The sequence below is a fragment of the Delphinapterus leucas genome, chromosome 20 (assembly GCF_059928025.1).
Source record: "Delphinapterus leucas isolate spDelLeu-1000000601 "Yukka" chromosome 20, BTC_Dleu_Yukka2, whole genome shotgun sequence".
Lineage (NCBI taxonomy): Eukaryota > Metazoa > Chordata > Mammalia > Artiodactyla > Monodontidae > Delphinapterus > Delphinapterus leucas.
Genome location: NC_143148.1, coordinates 60,664,153 through 60,686,018, shown reverse-complemented (window position 1 = coordinate 60,686,018; position 21,866 = coordinate 60,664,153). Strand labels below are relative to the sequence as shown.

At 60.1% G+C, this 21,866-nt stretch overlaps 2 protein-coding genes and 1 non-coding gene across 3 annotated transcripts; all 3 read right to left on the bottom strand.

Moving 5' to 3' along the window:
- Window positions 1-293: 293 nt before the first annotated feature.
- On the bottom strand, window positions 294-15,162 carry CPNE7 (copine 7). Its single transcript, XM_022582883.2, is given in 20 exon segments — window positions 294-3,576; window positions 4,096-4,135; window positions 4,137-4,429; window positions 6,846-6,991; window positions 7,112-7,163; window positions 7,228-7,323; window positions 7,610-7,664; window positions 8,059-8,104; window positions 8,107-8,191; window positions 8,824-8,834; window positions 8,837-8,881; window positions 9,257-9,344; window positions 9,629-9,727; window positions 9,958-10,047; window positions 10,706-10,789; window positions 11,293-11,367; window positions 11,537-11,611; window positions 14,018-14,046; window positions 14,049-14,272; window positions 14,906-15,162. Coding segments are annotated over 20 exon segments (1,977 nt in total). The 3' UTR covers window positions 294-3,489.
- Window positions 15,163-17,220: 2,058 nt separating this feature from the next.
- Window positions 17,221-19,514, bottom strand: RPL13 (ribosomal protein L13). The gene is made up of 6 exons (XM_022582882.3): window positions 19,412-19,514; window positions 19,115-19,235; window positions 18,848-18,989; window positions 18,474-18,647; window positions 17,932-17,988; window positions 17,221-17,403 (listed from the first exon to the last, which is right to left on the bottom strand). Exons 2-6 carry the CDS (start codon window positions 19,216-19,218, stop codon window positions 17,245-17,247), a joined length of 636 nt encoding a protein of 211 aa, XP_022438590.1. The 5' UTR covers window positions 19,219-19,235; window positions 19,412-19,514; the 3' UTR covers window positions 17,221-17,244.
- LOC115802530 (small nucleolar RNA MBII-202) lies at window positions 18,703-18,786 on the bottom strand. The gene has a single exon (XR_004022991.1). It is a non-coding gene; the product is annotated as a small nucleolar RNA MBII-202 (small nucleolar RNA).
- Window positions 19,515-21,866: the final 2,352 nt, after the last annotated feature.

Genomic DNA, 21,866 nt, shown 5'->3' with positions numbered 1-21,866 from the left:
CAAGACCAAGTCCTCACGGCCAGGGCTCGGCAGCTGTTGCAGATCTGCATGGGGGCAGGTGTGCGCTGGGCAAGGGTCCAGGGTGCCCTTGCTCTGGGGCAGACGCCAAAGCAGGGGAAGCTTTCGCCCAGAGCCCCCTGGGCCCAAGGCCGCACGCCTGGCATCTGACAGCCCTGCTGTCCACGTCAGTTACACCACTCACAGCTGCCTGCTGCCGCTTCCCCCACAGCAGAGGAGAGAGCAGCCTGGCTGCCGAGCTGCCCCTGTCCCGCTGCCTCAGCCCACAGCTGACTCTGAGGACACTGGAGGGGAGGGGCCCAGGGCGAGGCAGACGACCAGCAGGCTGGGGGCACATCCACAATCAATGAGGAAGAGGCACCGCGCTCCCGCGGGAGACCGATATTTATTTACCAACAGGGGTTTTGTGCCAGGCCCTGTGCACACCCTCCCATGCAGTCCTTACGAGAGAGTGCAGAGTTATACCAAAACTCGGTGGCTTACAACAGTGGCAAACAAGGATGAACTCACCCCGTTTCTGTGGGTCGGCCGGCTCCCTCCTGAAAGTGCACGAAGGTGTCGTGGGAGCTGGGGAGCCCCTACCCAGGCAGCAAGGGACCAGGGCAGTCCTGTGGTGTGTTCATGACAGAGCCTTGGAGACACACGGGACCAAGGCCGCCTGGACTCCAGGAGAAGCAGCAGCCACCCCACCTCTTGAGAGGAGGGGCGGCCAAGAACTCTAGGGCCGTGATTTAAAGCTGCCGCGTCCCCAGGTGACAGCAGGGGCTCACGTGCAGGCTGAGGAGACTGTCCAATGAGAACTGGGCCAGGCGTCCGCCTGACTCTGGACCAGTGCTTAAGTCAGTGACCACTGCAGGCTTTTGCAAATCCCAAACCCACCCTCCGAGAATGGGGGCTGCTCCGAGCAGTGTGCTGCAGGCGACTTCTAAAGACAATGAGGCCCACGTGCCTCCGTGGGGGCCCCAGGCCATGGCGCACCTTCTGGGTCCGCCTGCTGAGAACCCCACGTGCAGTGCTGAAGAGCTGGGGGCTGGCCGGCCGCCGGGGTTTCAGCCCAGCCCTTCCTGGGCTTCCCTCCCTGGGATCCCATCTGGATTCCAGAGCCCTTGATGGAGAACCTTGTACTGAAACCTTGTACCTTGTACCTCCAGGAATTGCAAGAGGCTGGCGGGTCCTGCTTCTGCCACTGGCCAGCTGTATGACCCTGGGCAAGTCACTTAACTGTTCTGAGCCCTGCTTTTCTTGTCTGTGAACTGGGCGTATTTGCCATCCTTCTGGGCCAGAATCTTCGGGTGGCAGGGGACAGAAAGAAGCCCCACCCCCAGCCCCAGCTGGCCTGAGCAGAAAGGAAAGAGCGGATCCACGTGCCCCCAGCGTCATTTCTCTGTCCACCTCCTCTATGCCGGCTTCCTCCTCAGGCGGGCCTTGTCCATGTGGCGGCAGTGGTCATCAGCTGCTCCTGGGCCCCATCCCATCAGCTCAGCAACCTGCAGGAAAGGCTCAGGGCCCAGTCTCATTGGCCAGCCAGGTGGCGTGCCCACCCAGAGCCACTCACAGTGGCCAGGGAACAGCACGCTCGCTGATTGGCCGGGCCTGGGTCGTGTCCACCCTGGGATTTGGACAGTGGTCCAGGCCCATGAAATACATGGACTGAGAGACGGCCCCCAAAGGAAGGAGGTGGGAATTGATGCCAGGCCGGCAGGAGCAGTTGGTACCCGCCTGAACCGCCCCTGGGGCAGTACTTTGTTACTCTACTGCCTGTGGGCAGAGCTGGCCACCTTCTCAGGCTGGGCACCAGCTGGTAAAATCACCACATCTGTGCAGCTGAGCCAGCTGATACCTTCCTGCCCCCACCTCCCTCAGCAGCCCCCCTATACCTGCACGTGCCCGGCCGAACCACCCACTGGCCGGGCCCCACGACTGCCCCCGTCGTCCTCGCGTCCACACCTGCTCTGGCTCCAGGAGGGCACCCTCTGAGGGCTGCCCCCGCCCCCCTTGACGCCCGGCTGCTCTCTGCTTCTTGTTGGCCAGAGGTGAGAGGTTGGGGCCTCACACCTCGGCCCCTCCCTGCTCCACGTGCTCTGGGAGAGGCTACATCCCACCAGGCGACAGCTCCCGGGGCCATCACGGCTGCCCCCATGCTGTGCATGGACCCCTCCCATTCTTCTTGGCTTCTGCCTCCCCAGGGAGCTCAGCTGACCAGCCTCTGCTGGCTTCACCCCTGAGCCGGGCCCAGGAACTGTCCACGGCTTTCTGCCACTGAAATGGCAACCCACTCCCACAGGACTCAGCGGCTGGGCTGCTGCTGGCTCACCCTCGCTGCTCGGGACCATGTCACCGCCGCTCTGCAGCCCTGCTGCCTCCCAGATGTGGATGGAAGGGCTGCTGCTTGGGTGTCCTCGCATCCCGGAAGAGACCAGTATCGGCCCTTCTGGAATTCAGCGGTAGCCAGGTTACCATGGCGATGCCCACTATCCCCGCTGAATGGGAGATGAATCAGGAGCTAAAAATAGGCCCCCAGAGTGGATGGATGGAGGGATGGAAGGGTGGGTAGGCCTGGATTCAGGGTCGGAACAGTTTGTTTCTCCCCGACAAGATAATTTAGGGGAAATCTCAATTGGAAATCCACCCCCAGAGGGCTGGGAGGCGCTGGCAGGTGGTGACCCCTCCCCTGACAGAGCCCATAGCACGCAGCCCCCAGTGGGTCCTCGTAGAGCCCAGTGTACGCAGCCGCTCCCCACCCGAGCCTGGCCAAGAGGAGGCTGCTTGGGGCGGGGCGGCCATCGCACCGTCTGGCCCTTCCCACGGTCAAGCAATGGCCCCCCGCACCCTTTCATTCCTGGGAGGGCCCTTGGTTCAGTCCAGGAAGGAGCTGGTGAGCCTGACGAGAAGCTCCCGGCTCCAGTGTGGGAGCTGCAGGGCACACATGCAGCGCTCCATCCCTCCAGGGGTTGCAGGCCTCTGCTGGGAGGGCAGTAAAGGCACAAAGCCGCTGCAAGGACAAGATGACACTTTATTCTGCCTAAGCCTCCTGCCCCCACCCCCAGAGACCCCACAGACACAGAGAGACATGGGGATGCAGCTGGGACAAAGAGGAATCTGGCTATAGGGATGGGTGTCCGGGGGGGTCTGGGTTTTCTCAGAGACAGGACGCTGCCTGCTGCCCCCTCCCCCATGAAGATCAGATGCAAAAGCAGGAATCCCCCAGACCCCCCCACCCACCCACAAGGCTCAGGCAGGGTCAGGCGTGCCCAGGGGGACCTGTCCCTCCTTCAGCCCTGGGGCCCGGAGGGAGGCTGGCCCACCAGGCAGCAGGGTCACAGGAGCCAAAGGTGGGCGTGGGCTGGGGGACGGAAGGCCCCTGGGTAGTTGGGGTGGAGGGTGCTAGAAACAGATGGTGGACACAGTCCTGGCCGGCCCCTACCGTATGTCCTCATGGAGCGGAGCCCGGGCTGGTCTTGCCGAGGTCTCTCAGAGGCATTCCTTGTGGCTGTAATACTCAACCAGCTGCCTGGGCACCTCAGCAAGCACACTCTTGGCCAGCGCCACGGGGGACGCCTGTGGGTGGGGACAGTGTGCCTCCAGCCGGCTTCCCATCCCCCAGCCCCCTCCCCTAGAGCCGCCATTCACACCGTGACCTCCACCCCCTATGGGTTGTGCACCAGCTCCTGGGACCACGACCAGGAATTCACCCAGTGGGCGGCCGGGTGAGCTTGCGCTCACGATGAGAACGCGGTCGCTGGGCAGTCCGTCCACGCTGGCACTGCGGGTGGCACAGGTGGGCCCCTCTGGATCGGTGTGACCCTGCTCTGGGCACAGGGCAAAGTGGCTGAGGCAGGAGGGGACGCCCAGGTCCCCAGTGAAGTTGTGAGTGTGTGTCCACGGGACAGGCAGTTCTTTCCACATCACAAAGGGAGCGGGGAGCTGCCTGAGAGGAGCCCTGCCCCCCGGGGCATCCACATGACACTTCTCTATTGCAAAAGTTTCTAGGGGCCGAAAGCTGCTCAGAACGGCGAGGGGCCCGGGGACCCGATGCGCTGCCCGCGGGACCCGCCCGGCCACCCGCCCAGCACTCACGATCTTGAGCTCCCAGAAGGGCACAAACTTCAAGATGTCAGAGGGCAGGCTCGCCCCGTGGGGAGCACAGGACACCGCTGTCGCCATCGAGGACCTGCATGTCGGTGAAGTCGGTGTTGCCCATCCCCACGATGATAGACACGGGCAGGTGGAAGGCGCGCATGATGGCCTCACGTGTGTCCGCCATGTTGGTCGCCACGCCGTTTGTCAGGATCAGCAGGATGTAGTATTGCTGGGGCCACAGGGACCCTTCAGGGCAGCTGCGTCTCCCCCCACTCAAACTCCAAGTCCACCAACCAGATGGCCTGGGGGTGACCATGGTTTCCAAGCTTTTCTAAAAGCATATTTGCTGAAGCGTAACCCACACACGCACGCGCGCGTGCACGCACACACACACACACACACACGTAATCACAATGAACTGTGAACACATGCTCTCTTTGACCCTGAAGCAGATACTGGAACGGCCACACCTTATAGATGGGGAGACCGCAGCTGGGAGAGCCAGAGTTGACCCAGGTCTGAGGCCAGAGGAGGAGAGGTCTGTGGGCCCTGGGTAGGAAGGGGCTCCCACACCCTGAAGAGTCGCTGAGATTCAAGGAACAGAGTTTGGAAAGGACACAGTCTGGTCCAGCCTGGCCCGGTGCCCAGTGCATCTGCAGAAGACAGACTGGGACTTGTTTCAAATAAAGGTCCATTTCCAGTGTGAAAAAAACAAAACCACTCAGAAATCGTTACTAAAAATCTGGATGAGAGAAAACATACAAGAGAAGAAGGAATCACCCTGGAGGTGCAGCCCCTGGAAGGCGGGCCGGGCTGTCCACCAGTTGGCCCAGTCCCTGGCCCAGAGGGCACCCAGCACCGTGATGTCTCCAGAGAAAAGGAGCCAACCGACAGCGCAACAGGGGCACCCTCTCCCAGAGGGCTCCTCTCTGAGCCTGCAGACCAGGGGGATGGGCAGTCCCCTGTCCACGGCTGGAGCACCCCTGCAGTGCCCAGCCCAGCCCTCAGCCCCACATGCCCTCCTCCTGCCCCCCAGAGTAGGGCCAGTTCTCCATTAACATCTCACAGCCCTGCGTTTGCCAGTAGCGCAAACTCCACACCCTCACCGCCTGGAACAGAAGCTTCACCTGAGCCAGGGGACCACTGCAGTCAGGGTCCCCGGAAGCGTCAGCAAGGAAGGACAGGGCTTCTCCATGGGACAGAAAGACGGGTGGGGGCAAACTTCAGGTGGAGGCGCAGGGAAGTGGGTCCCGCGACACGCGCCCAGCATCCACCCGCATCCACCTTGCTCGGCTAAGATGAAGGGTCCGAGCCCCAGCAAGGACAGAGGCAGGCCTGAGTGCCCCCAGAGCCTGGCCGCCCGCCCCCCCCAGAGGAATGAGAGGGGATATGGAGGCCACCACAAGGGCAAGGTCAGCAGACTCCAGCCAGGGGCCCTACTGGACACAAACGCGGGTTTCTTCAGCAAGGGGACCGCGTGAGAGAAGGCAGGGGTCCCCAGCAGGACAGCCACACCCACTGTCAGGTGGAGGCCCTTATCTTAACCCTGTTCCTCCTGGAAAAGCCACCAGGACGTGGACGAGGCAGCTGGACACTTAATACTCGGGAATGGACATCGTCTTTAAGTGTGATGATGGCATTGGAACCCTACTGTTTCTCTTTCAGAGGTTTATACTGATGTTTACAGATGAAATTATGTGTCTGGGACTTGGTTCAAAACAATAGGAGAACATGACAACTGAATGTAACCCTTAACTCCAGACTGGATTCTGTGCTAGAAGTAATATTGTGATAGACTTATTATGGGGGCAATGAGTGAAATTGGAGTATATTCTATAGGTTAAAGTATTGGATCTAAATTAAACTACCTGAAATTGATATTTGTGCCGCGGCTATAGAAGAGAACTCCCGGATCTGAGGTATAAAGGGCAATGCTGCAACCCTGGCTTTGGGGCTCCATGCCGGGGAGAGCTGCCCCCACACAGGGCGAGGGACAGTCGGACAACCTGACCACGGGCGATCAGAGGCTGGGCGATGGCAAGTCACAAAGATGGAGCAAGGCTGAGAGGAAGAGCCCAGATCAGGAGACCAGGACAGAGGATAGGCAGGTCCTGGGATGGCAGGGAACATGGACACGCGGGGACAGACGGACGTGGGGGAGAGACAAGAGGACGGGGTCGCCTGCAACGTGGGGCTCGAAAGCTGGACCGTGGTCGTGCACAGAGTGTCCTGGCCGCGAGCAGACCAACGTGGAGAACGTGGGGCGGGGGCGTTCAGGTCAGCAGCCTGCTCTCAAATTGTTCAGAAAGAAGACAATAGTAGCAAATATAGGTGGAGGCGGGAGGTGGGGGGAGAAAGAGAGAAGAGGAGGAGGAAACAGGGCAGGGAGTCAATGACGGGTGAGTCTAGGGAAGCAGGTGCCAAAGGTGCTGTACTGAAATTATTCTTCCATAAATTTGATGCTTTTCTTCAAAATAAAAAGTTAAAAGAAGGCAACAGAGTAGCCGTGCCTACAGCAGCATGAACAGGTCTACAGAACATTCTGCAGCAGAATGCAGCCTTCAGCACAGTATTATTTGGGTAAATTAAAAATACAGGGAAGTCCCTGGCAAAGCAAACAAAATGACAATATATGTACGACAGAACTGTAAAGAACAAATCAGCTTCCAGGGTGAGAATTCTGTGCCCGAGAGTAGAGCTCAGCCGCTGGCTCTGGGGCCCTTGGCATCTCCCAGCCGGGTCCTCACTCGGTCCAGACACACCGGCCTCCTGCCCACTGCCCCGGTTCCCTCGGCCTCCTTGCCGCCACGCCCCATCTCGCCCACAGTGGGCCCTGGCCCTGCCCTGTCCCCCAGCAGCAGGCAGCCCTTCCTCACGCGCCCAGCCCCAGCACCTAGAGCTGGACCCTGGGCAGGCAGTTCCGGCAGGCTTTCTCCACGCCCCGGATTCCGGCGGGGGAGGGGGGTGAGCCCAGCCCCGCTGCAGCCCCACCCCGGGCGCCTCGCGCTCCTACCTTCACGCTCACCATCCTCAGGGTTGAAATTGATGGCAAAGTCATGGGACACCTGGGCAGGCACAGAAGGGACTGGTCAGTGGGTCCCCCTCCCAGGACCCCACACCCCCACCTACTGGGAGAGGTAGGTCTGGAGCCACCAGGGCCACCACGTCAAAGATCCTTCGCACAGAGGGCGGAAGGACAGACCAGTGCCGGGCATCGCTCCAGCCCTGGATCCAGGGGGACCTGAAGCTTCTGAGTTACATTAGCCAATAAATCCGCCGCCCCCCCCCGCCCCCAAGTTTTCTGCTTAAGTCAGTTGAATGTCCTTTCTAACTGGAAGGTTCCAGACTAATGGTCCCCTCTGCCTGACAGGGCTGCAGTGCTGGGAGGTCAAAGGTCAGCCCTCTGGCCAGCAGGCGGTCCCTGCAACCTGCCCACCGCCGGTCACATGGTATAGCTGGTTCCCAGCAGGAGAGGCAGCAGCCAGGGGTCCTGGGACCCGGGCTCTCCTACCTCACACTTGGGAGGGATCCGGGCTCCGAACCCCAAAGCAGAGAGCCTCTTGTTGCTGGAAGAGAGACGGCCCCATCAGCCAGGGTCCCTGATCTCCCTGGGGGTGGGTGCGGGTACTTTGGAGAGATACTGACAGAGCCAGGAGACCAGGATGAAACTCTACGGGGTCCAGGCCCCGCCCCGAGCCATGTGGGGGAAACTGAGGCCCAGAGCCGTGAAGAAGCCACCCAGCGTGCAGGCCCCCATCACCTCCCAGGCGAGGGCTCCGCCCTGCCACGGCCTCAGTTCACGGTCTGTGAGGTGGGATTTGGACGCCATGTCTGTGTGAAGAACCAAGGGGACCATGGTTGGGGAGCGGCCCCACCTCCCATCTCGGGCCCGGCAGGTGCTAACCCACACCCCACGCAGAGCCTGGGAGGCGGTGGGCTGGGGGCGCTGGGCTGGCACACCTGTCGTAGTCCTGGCAGGTCTCACCCACAGCCGCCAGGGCCTGCAGTACTCGTGGGGCTGGAAGGGGGTGATGTAGTGCAGGGAGCAGCTGTTCCTAGGGTCCCCAGTGGAGGCTGTGAAGTCAACGGCCACCTGCAGGGGCCACAGTGCGGAGACCCAGGAACCCCTCCCTCCTGGGCTGGGGTGGGCACCTGCACCCCCATATGACAGGTAAGGGAAACTGAGGCCTGGGGAGCCACTCGCCCAGGGCTGCAAAGAAACCCGGAGGTGTAAGCCCGAGGGCCCAGCGCTGTGTTGGCGGGATCACAGAAGGGACGTGCCAACCCCAAAGCTCCTGGGTCCCCAGGGTTGGCCAGCGCCTCAGGGCAATACCAGCCAGTAGCTGCAGGGAGCCAGCGTGGTCACAGCGGACCCTCGGCACCTCCTTCTACAGTGGGGGGCTGTGGAGGTGGGGGTGGGGGAGGGGCTAGGCAGGGCTGGGGAGGAGCAAGCCCTGAGCTGGGGTCCCTGTGTGCCCCCCGCCCAGTCACTTTCCTCAGGGCATTCTGGCTGTCACGAGAAGGAGTGCAGAGGCCACACAGAAGGGACCTGTAGGCCCTGACGAAGGGCCTTTTCTGCGCCCATCCACCCTGGGTGCCAGACGGGCTCTGAGTTACATCCAGGGTGGGGAGGGGCTGCTGGGAGCCCTGGGGTGGGGCCCGGGCGCTGACACCCATCCTGCTGGGATGCACCCAGCAGGCTGTGCAGACAGTCCGTGGACTCACCGTGAAGTGGTCTGGCAGCCGCCCATGATGTAGTCCCGGAACAAGTACGCCCTGTAGAACATCCGGGACCCCCACCCTGGGAAGACTGAGGCCAGGGCTTCAGAGTCGGGACCTCTGGGGCTCCTGGGACATGCCCTCCCCCAGGAGCCCAGCAGTCTCAGTCCCCTCCTCTCAGGCCCTCAGGCCGCCTGAATGCCCATCTTCCCCCCACCATCTATTCTCTTCTGTCTCCCCCTCCCCTCCATCCCTCCCACCTCCACACACTGGGGGCACCAGACCTCTGGGATGGGGGCCCTTGAGGGTCCATCTGACTACAGGGGGTTCCAGGCAGTGGCCGGCCACCCCAGCCCGGATCACCCTCTGCAGAGCTGAGGCAGGAGCACCCCCTCCACCCACTGTGGGGGGGAGGGGCTGCAGGCTGGGCCGAGGCTCACCTTCAGGTCTGCCAGGATGACCACCCCAGAGTTCTTGGAACTGCGCTTCTCCTGCGTGTACTTGAGGTTTACACAGTCCCACTGGGCCTGGGGGACAGGGACAAGCAGAGACCCCCACCCCAGAGTGCCAGCACCCAACACCCACCCCAAGGGGCAGGGGAGCACTGAAAGCCCTGCCCCACCGGCATTTGTCACTTCAACTTTAACACGGGCTGGTGGTCCCTACTCCAGCCACCTGGTGGGTGTGGGTGTCCTGCTCTGTCACCATCTTTAGCCTCTCTAAAACCATCACAACAATTTCTGGGGCAACCCAGCGCAGGGCCAGCGCCCCAGCGCATTCTGGGGGACAGGCGGGCCCTTCCTGCTCTCACCTGGTCCTCCCGGAAGGCATTCTGCATCTCCACGAAGGTGGTAGAGAATTCTGCGATGAAGTCGTGCTTCCCGCAGGAGTCATAATCCCAGACGAGGCCCTGGGGACCCCGGGACCCCTCAGCCCGCCTGCCCCTCTGAGGCCCCCAGCCTGGGTGTCTCCATGCCCCTGCAGCAAGGTCGCCCCCTTCCCACCATCCTTCCCCACGTACCTCAACTCCAGGAAGGTGTGGCCTGGGGGGACTCGCCCCACCCCAGCCACGCCCCCAGCCGCCCCATCCCCTCCCCAGCACCCACCCTCCGCCAGCCAGCCCCGCCCCGCCCCGCCCACCATCAGAGGCCGAGGCTCCTCACGTCTGCACAGGCTGCTCAGAGACACCTTGAAAGGCTGCCAGGTGGGGCTCAGGTCGTTCTTCACCACCTGCGGACCGGGAGGGGCGGCTCAGGCGGCCCTGCCTCACGCTCCGGGCGGGACCCTGAGAGCCCAGAGCTGCATCTCCGAAACTCGTTCCTTCCAGAGCCACCTTCCTAACACCCCACATTCCTGGACCACCTGAACTTCTTTTTCCTTAAATAGCCTTTTTTTTAACTCAGATTAATTTATCTCAGAAAGAAACACTTTCCGGGGTTTCCCTGGTGGCGCAGGGGTTGCGAGTCCGCCTGCCGATGCAGGGGACACGGGTTCGTGCCCCGGTCCGGGAAGATCCCACATGCCGCGGAGCGGCTGGGCCCGTGAGCCATGGCTGCTGAGCCTGCGCGTCCAGATCCTGTGCTCCGCAACGGGAGAGGCCGCAACAGTGAGAGGCCCGCGTACCGCAAAACAAACAACAAAAAAAGTGCCTTCCCACTGGAGTAACTGCAATCTTGTTTTACGGGCAGGCAGTGATAAGAAATCCGGACTCTTGATTCTAGGACAGAAGCTCCATGCCCCCTGGCCGCTCTCTGTTCAAAGGGGTATGGCGGTTTCGGAGGTCAAGACGCTACAGCCGTGGGGAGCCAGGGAGGTGCAGGGAGGGCCGGGGTGACTCCTTCCCCTGTCCTTTCACGCTGTCCCTGGGTGCTGGCCAGGGACCCCTCACCTCCGTCCTGTACACCAGCTGCTTGCTCTGATCATCGTTGATTCGGCGCAGCTCCAGGAGGGGGTCCGGCTTGCTGAAGAGGCCCTGCAGGAGGAGCAGAGGGTGTGCTTGGCAAGCGGTGGGGTCCAGGCTCTGCCACCTCCTGGCTGTGAGGGCAACAGCCTCCCCTCTGGAGCATCCCTGGCTCCCCAGCGCCCAGCGCCCAGTTCCCACCCTGCCCCCCACCTGCCCCACCCCTGCTTCACTCTCCGTCCAGGGGAGGCAGCAGGCAATGCCAGGTCAGACCCCTGCTCTGTGCCCCTACCCCATGTGAGAAGCCAGCAGGACCAGAACTGAGTTCAGATCCAGTTCCTCCACTGTCTGGACGGGGACCTCCCTGAGTGCCCGTCACAGGGAGCTGAGGATGAGCTGACGGCAGCGACACATACAGGACCCTGACAGCAGCACAACCGCCTGCACGGACAGCCCCACCCACGGCTCTGAGTGCGTCCCACTCCTCAGCCACCTGTCTCCCTGTGGACACAGTGTAGCTCTGTCTACACCTCCTGACAGGAGGGAAAGCTGGGCCCCAGGGGGGCGCCCCTCACCTTGTCATCCAGTTTCCCGGCACGGAGGGAGAGCTCCGCATGGCCTTTATTCCCAGAGATGTCTCTGGCTATCGCCTAGGCGAAGGGAGAGCGCCAAGGCTCCCGGCTGGTCAGGAGGGGTTTGACCCCACCCTTCCCTGCCCAGCTGCAGCCCAGCCTCGGGGAGGTGTCCGGACGCCCCGGCCTCGGCGAGGAATGGGCGGGGGTCTGCAGGGGGCGGGGCTGGTGGAAGGCGGGGCCTCACCGTGCTGGGGGACTTGCCGGCGTTCCTGCTGACCTTCAGCAACAGTGCTGGGGTCACCTTCTTCTGGGCCACGATCTGGAAGTCAGAGGCTCAGGGAGGGGTACGCACCTGCTCCCCTGAGGACCCTAACCCCGTCCTGGGTCTCCCTGTCTCCTCCCCAACGCCCCCACTCACCCTCGGTGGCCAGGTTCCCCAAACCGACCCCCCAGGGCACCACGCCCTCGGCGCCTGGCAGCGGCCAGCCCAGTGACCCTCTCTCGCTCCACCAGGCCCTCAGCTCGGCACGCCTCACCGCCTCCTAGGCCCTCCCACCGCCCACGCATCAGGTGAGGAAAGGGAGGCTCGGGGAGGAGGAAGACCGCCGAGTCACGCTGGTGAGCGCCTGTGTGCAACCTGCAGCAGCAGCCGCGCCCTGGGAACCCATCACCCTCTACGGACCAGGTCGAGGACAGCGCAGCCCCTACCACAGCCCAAGGCCAGCGAGCGAGCGGCCATGGGGCTTCCCAGCCCCACCCAGGACCCCCAGGCTGCTCCCTCCCTGGGGTCTCAGCCCCCTGCCCAGCCCTCCCCCTCCTCTCAACAATCTCCCCGGGGACTGCATTCCTCTTTGGCCTATAAGCCCCTGACTGGGCTAAGAGTTGATCCGGGAATGCCGTGTGCAGCCAAGCAACACTGGCTCACCAGGAGCAGCGCTCAGACTGGTCTGCAAACAAGATAGAGGACGACCACCCTCATGGCTGCTGGACGACCAGGTACTTTGTACGTGTGGGGACTGCCCCCTTCCCCTGGCCAGCGAGTCCTCAGCTGTGGCCGTGGTGGGTGAGGGCAGTGCTGACCCTCTTCGCCCTGCCCCACACAGGATCTTGTCTGACAAGCTGAGACAGAGGGACACAGGACAACCCCCCCCGCAACAGGAGGTGCCTGGCTAACAGCTCAGAGCACACAGGGACATTCTGTGCAGAAGAGAAACCCATCCCAGGTGGGGGAAGCGGAGGCCAAAAAGGGCCACGTGCCAGGCCCCCCGATTCTCCCATTTGCAGACTCACTTCTGGGCTCTCCTGACTCATGGGATGGTTGCTTTAGCTGGTTTGACAAGTGACCATGCTTCCTGTGAGCCCCGCAGCTCCCACGGAGGTGGCCTTGTCACGGCCCCAGTCTCCCATATGAGGAAGCAGAGGTCAGGGACTCGCTCAAGGGCGCAGCACTGGAATCTGAAGACCAGGTCCTAGCCTTTGGCCACTGATGGTAGTGCCCCTGACGGCCCCACAGATCTGGCAGTCCTGGGGGGGCCTTTCCCTAAAGCTTACGTGTATGTCCAGATGTGTGTCCATACATGTATCTGTGTATCCATGGATCTGCACCCACATGTGCATGCATGTTTGTCCGTGCATGCATGCCGATACACGTGTGTCCGTGCATGTGTGTCCCTGTGTGTTGTCCTCTTCCACGCTCACGAGAGCAGGTAAGAGGCCAACACTGGGTAGAAGCCTTCCTTCACGTGGGGCTGTGCCCTGCCTAAATCTTGGTCCTCTTAACTGATGGAAGGCTCTACCCTGCCGGCTCCAACCCAGGCAGCGATGGGGATGTCACACACAGGCTTCACGCTGGGTAAAAGGAGTCGGACACAAATGAGAACACACTGTGTGATTCATGGACATGAAATTCTAGAACAGGCAAAACTATTGGGGGAGGGGATTGAGAGGAACAGGGGACCTGCTGGATGACAAAAATGTCCTGTGTGATCTGGGTGATGGTCAGGTGTATAAAACTGTCTAAGCCCATTGATCCCAACCCTCAAGGTCTACACATCTTACTGTATGTAAATTACACCTCAATAAAAGACAGGCAGCCCAGAGCACTCACGAGAATCTAACGTGACACATCGAAGGTGTTCGGCTCAGAGCCTGCGCTAAGCTGTCGGGCTGGTGGCTGGTGGCAACAGCTCCCGTTACACTGACCACGGTAGAGCTAATTGGGAACGACCTCACCAGAGCATGCAGTGTCCCTCGGGTGGCAGCTGGACCTCAGACCGGTCACTGCCATGGGGAGAGACGAGGGAAGGGCTCCCTTATGTCATGGAAGTGAAAAAAAGCAAACTGCAGAACAGTATATGCCGTTTGTGTTTTTAAAAGTGTATCTACAGAGAAAAAACTACGTTCCTTTGCTCAGTTAAGAATAAATCTCTCCAGAAGGATGTAACGAACCTGGGGACGGGGCACGAGGGAGATACGTGGTCCAGGGTGTACCTGTTATACTTTCTGAATTTAGACCCGTATGGACGTATTACCCAGTTCAAAATTACATTTTTTTAAGTAAAAAATGTTTTAAGAGAAGGAGCTATGGAGTCAGAGCAGCTGGTACACGGTCTGTGTGTAATCACGCTGTCCCCAGGCCACCACTGCCATCGCACCGGCCCTCAGGACCAGCTGAGGTCTCCATGCTGCCCTCCTCCCTCTCCCTCCCAAGGGGACGGGCGCCCACCTGCCCCGAGGTGCACTCCATGCCCCCCAGAAGTCGTCATCCTGGCAGCTGAGGCTGCTGGGCCCGTGGGTGTCGTAGACCTCAAAGCACAGCTTCTGCACCTCCTCAAAGTAGTAGTCCAGTGTGAAGACCTTGGAGAAGGCCGGATGCAGGCTGCTCCGGACCACCTCGGTTCTGTCCACCTGCAAGCAGCCCTGGGTGAGCAGACCCCCGGGGTGGGGGTGGGATCTGTCCAGCTGAGCACTCCCCGAGGCCCTGTGCCCCGGCTCTAGCCCTCAGGGTCCCCCCTCTCCCACCCATCTGCCCTCGGGCGGTCTTGAAGGACTTGCTTCCAGGTCCTGCTGTGGGAAGACAACCCCTCCCCCTCGCCCCGCCCGCCACCTGCTGCTGCGATGCCCCAGGGGGGCATTGCCCAGACCCCTGGGCACCTCCCTCCCTGAGACAAAGGCAGTCCTCTGGCCCCCACAGAGGGCCTGCTCCATCCCCACACCACGGATGAGCAGGCAGGCTTAGAGAGGAGGGCGTGTCCAAGGGCCTTTGTGAGGTCACTCAATCAGCAGGGGGATTCCACCTGGACCCCAGTCTCCATGCGGAACCAGTACTCTCACCTCCCTTGATCCTCCAGGCCCCAGGTGTCTCTGCAGCTTTGCTGCACCAACCCCTCCCCTCCCAGGTTGGCAGGGCCGCCCGAGCCCCTGTGAAGCCATAGTCAGGACACCTGCCCAGGGCCAGATGGAACAAGGGACACTGTCCAAGTCTGGCTGTCCCCCTCCTGGGTTCCCCTGACCAGGAGCCACTCTGCACAGGGCTGGCCCTGGGCACCCAATACTGCTGCTCCCAGGATGGTGGCCTGCTTCCCTGGGGGAGTGAAATCTTTCATAACCCAACCTCAGCCCGCCATCCTTCACTTCTGTTCCACTCAGGCAGAAACAAGCTGCTGGGTCCAGCCCACACTTCACGGACCGCACAGACAAGGACACAAAGGTGGGACCTCGGGCCAGGGCAGGAGGGGGGGACCACGAGGACAGCTGCCCGAAGTCCCCAAAGGGGTGATGGCAGTGCAGCCAGGGAGGCAGGTGGCAGCAGGGTCGACCGGGCGGGCGGTCCAGCTGAGGGAGGCCTGGTTTTACTCGTGCCTGGCTCATCTGGGGGCTCTGAGGATACCCTTGGCAGGAGCCGCCTGGATGGTGCGCCCAGCCCCTCCACCCTCAGTCCCTTTCAACAGTGACCCAGCTTTACCTCCTCTGCCGGAGGCACCATCCTTCCTGGGGAAATTTTCAAAAGGGCAGGAACTTACCACGCAGCACCGTTTCATCAGTTCGTCCCCCAGCACTGTGCAACTGGGGCTTACAAAGGAGAGGAGCCCAGCTGAGGCACCACAGTTGGAGGGTGGGGACCAAGGCCTAACACACACCTTCCCACTGCCCCTCAGGTCCTCAGGCTCCCCAGATGTAACCCCCAAGAAAGCTCTGAGCCGTTCCCAGGAGGGTGGGCCCAGAGATGAATCTGGAAGGCCAGCCCTCTCCTCCTGGGCTGCAGGCCTTCACCAGGCCCTGGACCATGGTCCTCCTGTTGAGCAGTCCTCACCGCTACCCAAGGCTGACACGCACCCAACACGCTGCAGTGAGAGCCAGAGATCTTTCAGAAAGAAATCTCCACAAAGGTAAGATAGTTTTACTGCCATGTCCCTGCAACCTGGGACTGTGCCTGGCCCACAGCAGATAATAAATACTTGACGAGTGCCCGTTCTCTCTCCATCGATTTGTTCTGAGACAATTCCCCGCACGTCGCCTTCTACCTTCCCTGGCCCACCCACACCTGCTCCATCATCAGCTTCCGCCGTCCAGGTCCTCAGGACGGTCAGGCCAGGCAGGCCCTGGGCCGGAAGTGCGTCAGCTCATTCACTTTCCTCTGGTCTGGTTCTAAGCTACTGAGAACTGATTCTAGCTGAGGACACTGGGAAATTCCTGGAATTGGGCATGAACTGCTCTGGACAGAGGCTGCGGTTAGGAAAGGGAGGTCGTTGCCTCTCCTTTCCTCTGGACCTTTTGTGACGCAAAGACTGTATTTTCCTCCTGTAACGCCCAGAAAACATACAAGGAAAAAAATGGCAAGTGCAGCCACCTACGCGAGGCATCAAGGAAAGAGGACGTTCGCCCTTTGCACAGCTGCCCCTTAGTCTACTCTTTGGCTTGAACTAAGTTGAGTCAAGTGGGAAAAAAACCTAAATAACCTAAAATGACTATGGTTTCCCTGTAAACTACAACAATTTGAATCAACTGGGAGTTAGAATTTCAATTTTTTAGAAAAATATCACAATTACCTACATTTTAACAAAGCAACTACAGGATACAAAATCAAATTAAAATTCACTCTGGAGGGGTGACACTCCCATGGGTTAAAATGCAGTGATGTATACCTTCCCTCCAAAATAAAAAATACCATGTAACTTGAATATTAAACAAAAATTATTTGTAACTACCCAGACCGACGCTAGTCTCCTACAAATGCCCCAGCACTCCCTGGTGGCCACTGCAGGCACTGCGGGTGACACCAGCACACGTACTTTGGTTATCTGTCCAGGAGATGCACCTACAACCCACAAACAGTTCTGCCCAGATGGACACCGGCACAGTAGACCCCGGCCCCGCACACCCAGCCAGAGGCCTCTCTGCCCCCCAGCCTGTGAGCACCTCAGCCGGGGCTCCAGCCGACGGGCAGCTACCCTGCCCTCGAGTAGCTTAACTCCTTGCCAGGTCTCTGAGCACAAAGCAAATGAACCAGTGTCTCCAGGCTGTCCAGAGGCAGCCCCCCACGTGCCCTCTCTCACAGATGGCTCATCAGGCTCCAACCCCCAGGCCTCCACACCAGCTGACCTTTCTATGGCTCATGACTTCCAAATACACAAAGTGAGCATGGACGTCAAATAAGTACCTTATAAACTGTTAGCTTTAGAGATGAGAACAGTGGTTTAATAGTCCTCCAAATTGCCTGAGGTAGTTGGTACCGAACGCACAGCACCTGCAGGGGTGGAGCGTTCCGACAAGGAAACTCACTAAGCACCTGCCTCCCAGGCCCCGAACCTGCTCCCCTCACAGCAGGCCTGCTGCGACGAGGGACAAGGACGTGCTCCAGGTTCCCCTCAAGGAGGCTCCCCAGGCCCCAGTTCCTTACACAACGAAGGTCACATGGACACTGCAGGCTTATCACAAGTTGCCAACAGCACTTTATTTTTTCTTTTCGACATCCTGTTCCGCAGCTTCCTTGGCCCTTTTTGCCCGGATGCCAAAAAGCCGGGCGTTGGCACGGGCCATGCGGAGACTGGCGAACGCCTTGAAGTTCTTCTCTTCCTCTGTGATGACTCTGGCTTTCTCCTTCTTGTAGACCTGGAAGGGAGCACAGGCCCAGGAGCAGCTGTCAGCAAACTGAGAGGCCTTGGAGGGGCATCTGCCCACCCAAGAAAGGCTACAGGGGAGGCCACCAAAAGATTATAACAATCCCCTGTGGATTTAAAACAACCCCAAGTCATGTGAAGGGTGGGCGGGGCACTGTGCTTGGACAGGACCTGGAGAAGGGGAGGCTCAGGCCCACGCCCCACTCGCAGGAGCCTCAAGGGCCTGGTCAATTGCCACTCAGGTTACAGGATCACCAAACACCCAGGGTTGCCTACAGCCTGGCCTTTCCAAATAGAAGAGAAAAAGGACCCAACAGAGGGAGTGGTGACAAGTAAGGGTTCACAAAGCTTCCCTCAAGGAGTCCATCTGTTAAGATGCAGGAGACTCTCTCCAGGGTGGAAGGAAGGTCCTTTCCACAAACTTGTAAATCTCAACATGGGCCCCAGATGCCAGGCTGACTCCCTCCAACCCAACCCCCGCCCTGTCGTTCAGTTGCTCCCTCCAAACATGCCCACTTACATTCCGTATGGGCATGACTGGTCCGGTCAGCTGGGTGGCCAATTTGAGCTCTTCAGCCTGTGTGCAGTGAGAAGGGAGTTAGGTGGGTTCAGCTCATCTGCCCAAGCCTGTAACCCCTGGCTGGGTGTCTGCCAATGGATCCCTGTCCGTCTAGCCGATGGCAGGCACAGGCACATGAAAAAGCGCCAACCACGTGTGCAGCAGAGACACACATACAACAACTCTCAGGAGCCCATACGGATGGACTGTTAACTTCACACAAAGGTCAGTAACCGGAAAAACACTTTCCCAATTCTACGACAGCTGGCTCCAAGGCCCACAGCTCTTGCCCACGGTGAATCTCGGCAGTCCTAGTAATTAGTTTGTGGATTCTCAGAGGCTTTCTTCTAGGTATCTATCAACTCTCTACTACCCTGCATGAAGACCCAGTTTTGGATGATAAAAAGCTACAGACAAATACGTGTTCTTCTCAAGGCAGCTAAACCCCCGGTGAGACCTCCACGCCCTCACCAGGCTGGGCACAGAGGAAGCCCGGTACTCACAGAGCTGTCTCCCTTCTTGGGGGCCGAAGGCTTCCTGGGGAAGAGGATGAGCTTGGAGCGGTACTCCTTGAGCCGCTGCACGTTCGCCTGCAGGGACTCTGTGCACTTGTTCCGCCGCCTCGGGTCCACCGAGATCCCAATGGTCCGGGCCACCTTTTTGTGGATGCCGGCCACCTGCCCCGAGACAGACACAGATGAAGACCCGAGGACTCCCCGGTCCCCACCCCCTGCCGGGAAAGCCCAGCCGTCAGATGGAAAAGGGTTCAAGCACACTTTCATCACAGCGGTGCAGCGATTCCGGAGAATGTCATCACTTGGCTGTGGGCCGCGAGGGACAACCCGTGGGACTCAGGACGCATGCTGGCGACACTCACCCTCAGCTCCTCCAGGCTGAAGCCCCTGCCGGCGCGCACCTTGGTGTGGTACCTGACCGTGGGGCATCTCACCACCGGCCGGAGCGGGCCGGACGCGGGGCGCGGGGCAATGCGGCGCGCCTTGGCCTGCCGGGCCTTGCGTCTGCGCAGACAGAAGACGAGCGGCGGTCATCGGCCGCCCCTCCCGCAGCGGGCCGGGAGCGCGAGTCCCGGCCGCCCTCCGCGCGCGGGGAGAGAAAGGGGCGCGCTCGCCTCGGGGCGGCTCACCTGCGTATCTTGCGCGCCGGCTGGTTGAACCACGTCGCCACGCGCCGCTGCCAGTCCTTGTGGAAGTGGGGCTTCAGGATCATGCCATTCCGGCTGGGCGCCATGGCTGAGGCCGACTGGCCTGGGGAGCAGGGAGGACGCGGACCGAATTAGGGCCCGGGCGCGGTGGCACGCCGGCGCGCGCACAGAGCCCGGGCCACGGCCCGACGCCTACGGCGGCGGGCGGACCCCAGGGACGATAGATGGGGCCGGATGGTGTCGGATAGCAGCGATAGCGCCACGCTCGGGCGTACTCACCTCCTCCGCGGGTTCACGGACGCGGAAAGGAAAAGGGACCGCAGAGCACCCTGGGATGGTACTGGGCCCGGCCAATCAGAAGCGACGGAGCGTTCTGACCAATCAGAGCCAGGGCCGCCGAGTGACGTACAGGCCCCACCCCCACCCCGGCGGCCCTAGCTGTACGGACAGACATGGCGCCGCGTTTCCCGTGCTACGGGAGTCCCGCGCCCCCGCGCCCCCGCCCCCGGCAACGCCCGCGCCCCCGGCCCGCGGACGGTCTGGGTCCCGCGAAGCCTGGGACGGACGGCCGGCCTGCTTGTGCACCACGGTAGGCCTCGCCCTCCGCGTCCTGGTCTGCGGCCCCGGCCACCACGTGGAGCCTGCTTGCCCTCCCTGTGGGCGGAGCGCACACTTAGGAGCGGGCCTTCCAGAGCGCCCTGCGCGTGTCGCACGGAGGTCTGCGGTCGGGCCGTTGGTGGCGAGTACCCGGCAGCGAGTGTGGAACTAAGAACCGCGTGGCGGGTGGCGGCTGTCCCGCGCTCCGCTGTGCACGCAGCTGAGCGTCGTGAAAACACCAAGTAGCCAGGCCACCTGGGCTGTGGCGCCTCCAGTTCCCGGGACAGCCTGGGACGACGCCAACACATCCTGCCATCTTAAGCTTTGACACCCAGCAACCCCTTTACGTTCCCAGCCTCACCCCAGTCACCAAGCTTCCGCCCCTGAAACCTAATCAACGTTTTATGAATTTCATGACAAAATAAGAAATTTGGAGGCCTGTGTCCTACACTGAGTAAACAGGTAGCTGATACTAATGCTGGTAGCTTTCTGCCCTACTGAGACCCCCCCGGGTATTAGAAAAATCAGGGACTCATTGAGGAATTACAGGGTTATGGTTGGGGAGACCAAAACATGTGAAAGGGCAAAGGAGGATTTTTAACACGTAAGTGCCAAGGCTGTGTGGAAGGTTGGAGCCCTGCCACCTAATAGGTACCCGCTCAGCTCTGACGCAAGCGCTGTATCAGTCCTGCTTGGCCGACAGTTGTTAGCAAATGCAAGAAAGCACTTTTCGGTAAACTCGGAAGTGGTGTTTATCTGTGAAGTTAGGGTCATAAACTTTTATTTTGGAATACTTTTAGATACACAGCAAAGTTGCAAAAGTAGTACAGAGAGTTCCATTATATTATCTACCCAGGTCCTCTTAATATTAACATACTACGTAGCAATGGTAAGGTTGGCAAAGCTAAGAAATTAGCATTGGGACTTCCCTGGTGGCTCAGTGGCTAAGAATCTGCCTCCCAATGCAGGGGACACGGGTTCGAGCCCTGGCCCGGGAGGATCCCACATGCCACGGAGCACCTAAGCCCGTGCACCACAACTACTGAAGCCCATGCACCTATAGCCCGTGCTCCGCAACAAGAGAAGCCACCGCAATGAGAAGCCCCCGCACTGCAATGAAGATGGCCCCTGCTCGCCACAACTAGAGGAAAACCCACGCACAGCAATGAAGACCCAATGCAGCCAAAAATTAAAATTAAAAGAAAAAAATCTCTGCATTCTTTCACAGACACAGACGGCTAAACTGGAAGGTCAGTGACCCACAGTTAAGTGGCTGTGGAGTTAGCTAGTATAAAATCTTTGTACTAGTTTTGAGACTTTGGGCAAGTTATTGGTGTGAAATGGGAGGAGCTGCTGTTAGGACACAGAACACAGCGCAGTGCCCGGTGCATGGTAAGTCAAGGTCACACAGCTCTGCTTCCAGGTAACAGGGAAGGGAAGGCAGTGCAGGCGAGAAGGGAGCGGGGGAGAGCGAGGGGTCACCATCTGCCTTGCAAGTCACTTTGTCCATTGGAACTGAACCCACACTCACTCCACCTGGCAGCCTAACTGCAGCAGAGAGGCCCTGTAGGAGATGTCTGTTGAATACACGGTTGCCTTGGCCTGGGACGTATTTCTTCGGACACAGACGTTAGCCCACACCTCCCATGTCTATCTCAGACGCCTTTCAGTAATCCCGCCATGGACCAGGATACCTTGCTATTTTCTAATCTCAAACACATTCCTGTCCCCATCCCCCCTTTCAGACCCACAGACTCATGCAGCTCTGTCTGCTCATAGGGTGCTGCCCGGGGTACCGGGGGAGGGTTTGAAGTCTGGAGTTAGTGGTAAGAAGCTGAAGCTGCAGTTCGAGGACCTCGGTCTGCTGCACACAACCCGGCAACCCGGCCACACAGTTTTTTGACACATGAATGGTCCATACTTACATCCTTGGGGAATATGCAGAATTAGCAAGGCCTGAAGTTCCCATGTGATGTTCTGCTGAGAGCTGTTTCCCAGCTGGGAAGATGAAAGAAGTGAACTGTTATGTAGGCATCCTTCTTGACACACAGACTTGTTGGCTCAGGGTTTTAAAAGTCTTCAGCTAGGGACTTCTATGGTGGTGCAGTGGTTAAGAATCCGCCTGCCAATGCAGGGG